Here is a 10,008-nt window from a genome sequence, read left to right as displayed (position 1 = left end):
TCTAGATGTGTATAAGAGACAAGTATAGGCCTACCTGTGCATCAATAAACTCGTAAGGTCTCAGATGCTTACTAAACGTTCGAGCTATCTCTACAATAGTTAACTTGTCACCAGAGAGTAGGAAGTTCCTGTTGAGTGTCTGCGCTCTGTTGTTTAAGATACTTCGGACAGCTTCACCTATCTGTGCCACACTTATTACATCCAGCGATATATTTCCCATTGGAATGGCTGAAATATAAGATAAGGGATCAGCATTAGAGAGTTATTATTATTTACCACATTATAGTAAGATAAGGTTTATGTTACTGTTGGTAACATGCAAAGTAAATGAAGTTGATTGTGGTGATTTTTTTATTTTATGACCATTTCTCAACGAAATGGAAGAAGCTGGACCTCAGCCATTTCTGAGAAATTTGGTTGAAACTCAAAACCAGCAAGCATAAGGCTGGCTGGCCAACATCTGTTCTTAGACAGTAATTCTCACATAGTCAGAAGCTTTTTTGAAGTGTTGATAGTGTGAATCAAGCACCAAACTTATTTTGGCAGAAGCATTTCCGCCCCAATGGACAATTGAAATATTCCATAATAATAATTTGTTTTCTGTGTTCCGTTATCTCATTTGATGTGAGAAAGATGCGTTCACGTACAAACTATTTTAAAATGGTCCTTTTATGTCCTGAAGTGTTCTGGAATATTGTTTGAACCATTTATGATTTCTCATAATCTACAGTAGGAAAATTGTGGTTGGTTATGTCAGAAAATAACATTATACAAACACGCAGCAATGTTTGTAATGTTATTTAGTTGGAAATCACGTTATAAATACTTATTTATTGTTCTTAAAAAAAAAAAGGGATGAATACAAAACAGCAACATTATAACGTATAAATATGAAGAACACCAGAGTAGGCCTACGTGTTATTGGTTAAATTACCAAATTTAATCCCGAGATTATTTCTGAGTAAATCGGCCAAGATAGCATCAGGGGTGGCGCCAGCGGGAGGCCGGGGGCCATCCCCTTCCCCATCCCGCCGGGAGAAAAAGCGCAATTCGTCGGGGAGAAGAAAAATACATGTATTTTCTACATATTAGTAGACTATAAAATCCATTAAATAAGCCTTCTGAACCCGTAAATTTTCAAATTTTCCTGGCGTGGACCACTGGACCACTTTCAAAGCCTTTTAATTGAAGCTCCATCACTCCCGCTTTGCTTTCGACTCTTCGTCGGGGGCATCGGCCCCGTCGGGGACCTCGCCGCCCCCGTCGGGCAAATCCCGACAACACCCCTGGACAGCATGAGTCAGGTAGAGAGCAGCAACAGAATGACAATATTTTCAATTATACAACTGCATAGTTACCAACCCGAGAGATTTGAAATGCGTGACTACACAGGTTCGGTGGGGGAAAGTGGCCACAAGGATCCGAGGCAGAGCCCCGGTGGGGAACCAGGAGCAAGGCCTTGCGCTCGGACGATCTGGGCATTTTCAGTTGGAGTTTTAAATACATTTTCTCCTTAATTCGAGATAATTCGTTATCGTGCTAAATGTTTGACAAATTTATTATCACGCATCACGCATGTGTTTCTGCAAAATAGTGTTTCATCCAAAATCACTTTGAAAAACAAGACCGTGTGTGTTGTGGTCTATCGACCGCGCGTAATATAATTGCTATTTATTATTATTATTATTATTATTATTATTTGTAATATTATTTAAAAAAAATAAAATGCAATTCGGTTTTGTTTACACGGATAGAAGTTTTCTCCAACCTCACAAAAGAAGCTTACTGTATGAAATAGATTACTGTATGAAATAGATGTTTTTAATTATCAAACTTGCCTACATTTATTATAAGAGTAGGCCTAATTATATGATGCTACAATTTTGTAGCAAATCTGCGCTCATTGGGCAAACACATTCTTGAAGAACATCAAATGCACAACCACTGAGTTTTTAAAGTGTTCTCTTTCCAAAGATCTGGAATGACCTTTCAGAATCTGTACAGTCTGTGGAATCCCTTTCACTTTTGAAACTCCACCTTAAAACCTATTTATTTGAAACACCTCAAGTAATTTTCTATTAATCTTGCTGTTTTTACCATTATTAATTCAAACTAATCATCAACGCATAGAAGTACTTACCAATTTTATACATATGGTCACCATATTTCTGTGGTTTCAACCAAGTGAGAAAATGTCCATAGTAACAAGAAATCATAATGGTTGTTAATGGTAGTGCCCTCTCTTTCATGAAGTCCTCAATGCGTGATTTAGCATCGTAATGTTTGACCTGCAACCCCATGCCATCAAATGCATTCAACTGTGAGCAGAAGACAACGTGTCGGACCTTCTTGACCATACAGATGTCGGCGACGTTCTCACCTTGACTGTATTCATATTCTCCACAGTCAGTTCGTTTGAATTGCGTGTCGGTGACAATGAAGCAAGCGTAAGCTCCGTCAAGTACATCAGCAAGACTTTGGCGGTCATCTAGGTCAGCCTGTGCTATCTCAATGCCCTTTGCAGCCAGTGCCATTGCTTTGTCACTGCCAACATTCCTGGTTACTGCACGAACCTTTAGTTTAATTTTAAAAAGAACGTTTTAAACAAATGTGGATTTCAATGAACTTTAAAATTTAAAACAAAATGAAGTAAAACATAAAATGAAAAAAGTCCAGCGCAAACTTACCTGCGTTTAATTAAAGTTCTTGATCTGCTCGTATTGTGGTAAAGAACATGGTAGTTATAAACAAAATGATGCCGTGGCCAGGATTTTTAAACTGTGGGACAATATTATTGTGGACCCACTTTGCGTAAATTCAAACAATGTGGACCATTTTACGCAAAAATATAAAAAATCTTAAATTTTACCCATTTTTAGCTAAATATAAGAAATCTGGACCTATTTTTCAAAAAGTGGACCCATTTTATGGATAAAATTCCATATTTTGGACCCATTTTTAAAAACGTGTTAGTAAAGCCTGATGCAAAACTGGGTAAGGCCATTTTGTTGGGCCACCATTCTTTTGACCACATTTTCCCTGTCTGTTCATTTATGTTGTTGACGTGCATGTTTGTTATGTATAGAAACACAAAATATAAAGAAATAGTCATTACCAGATTAAACTAGGACATTTCCAAGTTCATGAGCAAACATATTTCCAGAGAGTCTTCCATACACTGTTCATTTTTTTAAAATAGTAAAATATATCACCAAGAACCTTAACTTTGCACAAAGTTTTAGTCATTTAGCATCTTTCAGAATTCTAAGTCTGAGTTTTTCTAAAGGGACATGCACCACGTGTTATCAATCCCATGGTAGTACGCTACACTCTACTATATTCTGAGAAATTCGAACCACATGTTTCGAAAACAAAAATCTGGATCTACCGCTGCCTACAATACATTTTAGCTAGGATCTTGATGTAATCGTTTTGCCACTGAGCCTCCCTGCATTCCTGTTGCTCCAAATACTACCACAATATTGGCCATGATTATAAAAAATGTTGAATACTGTACCTTGAATGAATGAATGAAAAGAAATTACACTTTAATAGTTGCATGGTAAGGTAAGAACGCAAGTGTGAATTCGTTTTCCAATAACAGTAATATCTTCTTCAACTTTCCATTACAGCTTGATATAAAGTAAAATGAGAATCAGAATCTGAAGGATTTTCTGAGAGGGCATCAAAGAAGGTTCAAGGAATAGCCAGAATAGATAGAACAATGATCCTTTAAAGTGCAATTATGGTGCCTGTTCTGGGGCGGACTGGCACAAACCAGAGACGCCAGGTGATTGTGAAGTCAAGTCGGTATGTATATATTTTATATTTCAATAGCCACTGAGAACTGTTTATATTGTGTTAGCCGGTACGAAATGTTAAAATGTTTGCTGTCCCCAGAATAGGGGTTCTAATGTATCTCTATATTATGAATAGAAAATGTACTTTATAAGGCGACACATTTTTTGGTCCCGAAGGTGTCCCCTTAAAAGCGGTTCTATATTATTATTATTCAAATGTACTTTATAATTAGGCTGAAATTCAAAACCCATTTTATGAGTTTGGTGTTAAGAAATATGATATAGACCTAATCGAAGATAACTGATTCAGGCGCAGCAGCATTTTTTTTAATTATTAAAATGCATTGTTGCTTTTTCTAGAGAATAACAACCTAAAACACAATTGATTTCACCACAGGCTTGACAAAACAGTATCTGATTGGAATTGTCCAAAATATATTGTTCCATACAGAGGTTACTAACTACACAGTTTGTGTAACACCGACACAAGCTAAAAGCAGGCAAACACATGTTGATCAATCTAGTCATCCAACGTCGAATATAACTGCATCCTGAATATTATATACATCAAAGGATGTAAGCTTGTGAATGTAGTGCAAAACTCTCTCGAAAAAAACAGTTCCATAAATCTTGCCTAAAAATTTAAGTCGGCATCTAATCCAAGAGTATGGTTTTGCCCACAAGAATGACATGCTGTGAAGATACTTTATGAAAAACTATTGGTCTCCGTCAATTGATTATTGTTATGATGTTCTCAAAATAAATCTGATATTGATAAACTAGAAATATTAGAATTGCAGATGGCACGTTATATTCTTAGTATTATACATATGGAATCACATCGGTGGCCAAATCTAAAGGCTTTATAGCAAATGGATTGTAAATTTTAGAAATGTTCTAAATTCCTTAAATGTGGTTCCAATGCTTTTTTTTTCAAAATGTGAATGAGCAAAATTATAAAGATTCTCTATTTTACATAAACGTAAAGAACAAGGTTGTATTGATTAGAGAAGTAATCTTGATTAAATATTTTCCGTCCAGATTACTCAATTATTGAGGAAAGCCCTTTGAAAACTTAAACTATAGATTTTAAGTGTGCTTGAATACAATTTTAATTCCTCTTTGGACTAACAAATATCAAGTTGATCCATGATGGCATTTGAACTATCTTTAACTCTGATTCTATGGAGGATATAAGACTTTGTTAATGTCTTTCCCTCCACTTTATCTGATTCGAAGGACTAGCAAAGCTTAAATGTTAACTTATAGATAAAAATATTATTTGGAACCAATTCTTAAATCAACAACTGATCAGAAATTAATGTGTGTTCTTTCAAGAAATTAAAAAAAATGTTCTGTATGACTTTTTGCACTTTTGATTTGATAACTTTATTGTGTATAATTGTGTGTTTCAGGATTTATGCGTGTTTCATATGATAGGTGGGTCTTTGTGTATATTCGTATGTGTATGCGAGTATAGGCATACAGACATATACACGTGTATCTCATGCATATGTTTGTGTATTTTTACTATATTTGTGTATGTGTGTTAATCTACATTATTTTCTTTTGCTTCAAAATTTTACATTCACATTTAATGAAAGTTGACGTAACCTCTTTTATGTTTACTTTATATTTAGCATACTTTTTTTTTCTTTTGAAATTTGAACTGTTTTTTTTTTTTAAATTTAAGTTGATGTAAAAGTTGCTGTATTGGTTTGGAAGCACCTCCTGCACTGATGAAAAAGTCTAGTTCCTAATAAATTATTATTATTATTATTATTATTATTATTATTATCTAGCGCCACCAATCAACAGTGACGTACAAGATGAAAAAAAAATAAACAATTATCTGTGGCGATGCCACTTCTACCACCACCAACACTACCTCGCAACAACAACTCCAGCAACACTACTACAACTGCCACACTACACTACCTCTTTACCACCGCAAAATTTAATAACAGCACCACCAATTAAGCCTACTGTACTACAATCAATACAGACACTACTCAGCCACCATTAAAATCCTAAGGGTCCACCTACTAGTTACAACTCAACCCGGAAGTTTTTGGGGAGCATTTAAGAAAGCGGGGAGTACCATAAGAAAGGGTGTAAATATAAAAAAGGACCACCAACCAATTGATTTTGACAAGTTATCTTTAAACACTATTATTAAAATTCGTGTAACAAAATCTTACCTGGAAAAGACCTGTTCTGAAAATACTTGCAAAAACAGCAAGCAAGAACGTTTTCTTTCCGACTGATTGGTTTTTTGGAAGTTTCAAATACACACCATATAATTATTGCTTTGTTACACTACATGCATCATTACACACCATGATTGTCGGTGCACCGGTGTGGGTAAAAATAAGTCTCTTCAATTGGATTACAAAATATGTATTGTCATCCTCCACAGTGTAAACAAATTAGAAATAAAATTTGTTTTCTAGATACAGACATAAATTGAAAAACTGTAATAGTATATATTTAGAACTTGCTAGATCAGCATAACTCTACTAATATGGTTTTCGATTTTCCGTGACCTAGACCTTTGTCATGATCATGAATTTGGCTCTTCTAAGCAATATTTACAGCGCCATTAAATTGTATGATGGTTCAATCATCGATTATGCATATCGTACCTACTAACGGTAACGGTTGGTTATTAATACACGATAACGAATAGGCCTACCTACTACCGGATTTGTTAAAAATTAGAAAATTTGCATGCAGGGGATGTGACATCTTTAGTAATCAATTTTCCTTGTATTCAAGCGTCGTATTAGGCCTATCTGAACGAATGATTTTCTTTAAGTGAAACAATTCTGTCTTAATTTTAATTATTTTCTTTGGTGAACACATACAACCAAGGAAATAGCACAAAACTGGACTGACAGGATATCTCTTTTACTGAATTAGTAAATGCGCTTGGGAAATTATAAATATTGATTGCGTTTAAAGTAGGTTACAAATTTACTTTTCTAGTAGTTCGTTTACTACTTAAATTTCATCTTCATAAAGTCGTCTGTCACAGTTTTAACGATTTGTTGTACCAATTCGGTGTTTCAGTTCCTCGATGTCCTTTTCGCTTTTGCTCTTGAGCACAGCACTTTTTCAACAGAAACCTAGTATCGATGTTACTGTGATACTGTAAAATATTTTATTCCGAGGCTTATTTAAACACCAAAACAAGTTGACAACTTCGGTCTATTCTTATTAAAAGGAAAACAGATAAAAAGTATTCACTATTCTAATATGTTAGAAATAGTACCTTAAACAAGTGTTTTCCTTTTATTGGGCATATGAAAAAGAGTGTAAACAATAATTACAAGATAAATTACAAACATTTTCCAGATTTTTTGTTGGGAAAGAGGGCGAACAAGCAATATTTTAGGCCTTATCGTACCTAATTAATATTACACTATGAGACAAAGGAATAATGTTTATACCAATCTATATTACTGCTCCTGATCAAACTAATAAACAAATGGGGATAATAGCATGTTTCTTCAAAATTTTAGGCAACTACCTTGCAGGGGTGGCGCCATCCCCGTCGGGGAAAAAAAGCACAATTCGTCGGGAAGAAAACTTTTTAATCCAAGCTCGACCACGCCCACTTTGGTTTCGTCGGGGAAATCTGACCCCTCGTCGGGGCATCGGCCCTCCCGTCGGGCAAATCCTGGCGCCACCCCTGCTACCTTGATTTGAGAGACCCTTAAATTATATTTAGTTATATATATTATATTACATATTAATTTTCCCCCAATGTTTATGCGTGGCCATCTTGATCTTAGATATTACTTAGTTTGATATGTATTTTGTTTAAAAATTATATGGCATACGTTTTTGCAATTTGTATTGTTCGAATTTATTTTTATATTATATTCATTTTAATATGTAAAGCAAGCTCTAATTCAGTGTTTCACTGCTATTACTTGTAATTTTTAGAGTTAACAATGCAGATACCATGATATATAGACCTAAGTTTTGCTGAAATCATGCGGAAACTAATGCATCATCACCTAATAATGTTGTACCATACACTTTAACGTTATGGTGAGCATGTGAAAAGTTCAATTAATCAAAAAGTTTGCAATCGTTAACACTTTTTACAATTGCATTAACTTTTGATTAAGGAATGTATGTAAATCGCTAAGATTAAAACAAATAAGCAGCATAAGAAGAGCGTGTAAATTATATAAAATGTTCAATGTTGTAGTTATGTTGTCAACACAAAAAAGTAATGCATCTGGAAATGGCATAACTTGTTTGTGAAGAGAGCAAACAAGTTCAAATTAACTTCAAAATATACCTGGTAAACTCTCTATTGTATTCTTAATTCATACCTTCAACTGTTTTAATCTTTTGAGCATCTGTTATTAGTAAGTAACAAAGAAACCGCAATTTCAATTGAATTCATTTAACAAAGAAACAAAAACATTTTTTTGTATCCAAAGATAAGATATATGGATGTAATCATTTAGATCTTCTATAGGTAAGATTTATATAAAGCCAGTCAATTATTAGATTTGTAATATGTTTGTTTATTATTTCTCACATGGATTTTGCATAATTTACTTGATCTCTTTTGTGAATGATTTTAGGTGTTATAATGCGATAATGTATTTTTAAGCTACTCTTTTTTATCTATTGTTAATTATTATTATTATTATTATTATTATTATTATTAATATTATATTATTAATTATTTTAAAGCTTAGTGCAATATTTAAGTTCTGGTAACGAGATATTTCCTAAGCATTATCTAGATTATTTAGTGGGATTTATGAAGAAAACTAAATTATTTCTTACTGGTATCAAGGCTTTTCTATTTCTTCGAAATTTAAATTCAATTCTCTCTTCACAGATGGGATTCCTTACTTGCATCAGTACCGTATGTGTTCCACCTAACCAAGTTTATTTTATATGTTTTATATTGTGTGTATCTAACTGATAATGGAATTTGAATTGGTTTTAGTCAAGTTTATCTATATTATCTCAATTTTAAGACCATCTATATTGTTCAAGGATTTTACACATAGCCATATATCATACTCTGCAATGTTATGGCTTATCTATTTTTACTTTTCCATATCAAATCGATCTCTTGATTGTGCTATCTGATTTTAATGGCTTGTATCTTCTATGTGTCTACTGCATAGTTCAATTGATCATGTTTACTTGATTGTGCATGTTTCTATAAATGTCTGGATATATTTTAGTTTGAGTGAACCTCTGTGGTGAACGTCAGAGGGAGATTACTCTGGCCTTCAATACATATAGACATTACTGCAGAATATGGGATGTGCATCATCAAGTCTAGCATCCCTATATTGAAATTTGTTATTCGTAAAATTGTGTTCAGTTTGATCGGGAAATGCCTGGAGGATTAAAAAAAAAAACCTGACACCGTTAAACCAAACTACTTCCAGACATTTCTCTACTCATGCGTAAAAAATCTAAAAACAAATAATGACTCTAATTCATATCGGGATTACCCATGAACAATCAACCCAGCTCGAACCATGGAGGACCATGCTCGAACCAACAGAAGCAATGATAATTTAATTAAATAACAAAGCATTTTTTTTAGCTCATAATGAAGCTTTATATAAAAAATTCAAATTTTGGAATATTTATGACCTACATATCTTACAGGTGTTATCTCTATCTATGTATCAATTTGTAAACAATAATTATTACCGATTTTAATTTCGAATATTTTCTGTAAACGTAAAGCAACCTATACATACCATTTTAGAAATACAAAAGAGATTGGAAGTTTCTTTTACAAAACTTGAAGAAAAAAAACTAAATTTTCTTTACGTATTATGGGTTAAAGTTGTGGAATGAATCAGGAAACTGAAATTATTTCTTGTAAAAAACTTATTATATAGCATGTTGAAAATCAAGTACCCTGTCTCTTATACACATCTAGATGTGTATAAGAGACAGATATTAATGAATGCGACAAGGTGATATCTTCTAATTTTGATTCCTGAAATAGTCCTTATTCTATTTATATTTATACTTAATAATTGTATCCCTATATTTGAATTATTATTAAATGTCAATCAATGAACGTTGCTCTGAATAATAAGGATAGGAATCGACATTTCTATATCTTCAGGAATCTGTCTGACATTAGATAGCTATACCGCCCTCATTAACTTAAACCCGGAACTGAAAACGTACAAATAATGTA

The 10,008-nt window shown here is 33.5% G+C and overlaps 1 protein-coding gene across 1 annotated transcript in view; it reads right to left on the bottom strand.

The window, feature by feature from the left end:
- Positions 1–6,054, bottom strand: part of LOC117116272 (nmrA-like family domain-containing protein 1) — a 13,469-nt gene extending 7,415 nt beyond the window's left edge. Inside the window, exons 1-3 of the mRNA XM_033260279.1 lie at positions 6,002–6,054; positions 2,141–2,573; positions 35–228 (exon numbers count right to left, since the gene is read on the bottom strand). Coding sequence (XP_033116170.1) covers positions 35–228; positions 2,141–2,534 — 588 coding nt within the window. The 5' untranslated portion in view covers positions 2,535–2,573; positions 6,002–6,054. The remainder of the gene's footprint in view (positions 1–34; positions 229–2,140; positions 2,574–6,001) is intronic.
- Positions 6,055–10,008: the final 3,954 nt, after the last annotated feature.

The sequence above is a fragment of the Anneissia japonica genome, unplaced genomic scaffold (genome assembly GCF_011630105.1).
Source record: "Anneissia japonica isolate Jap-2015-1 unplaced genomic scaffold, ASM1163010v1 scaffold171_len658169_cov177, whole genome shotgun sequence".
NCBI lineage: Eukaryota > Metazoa > Echinodermata > Crinoidea > Comatulida > Comatulidae > Anneissia > Anneissia japonica.
The sequence above is the reverse complement of the archived record's forward strand: the minus strand, read 5'-3'. Positions and strand labels throughout refer to the sequence as shown.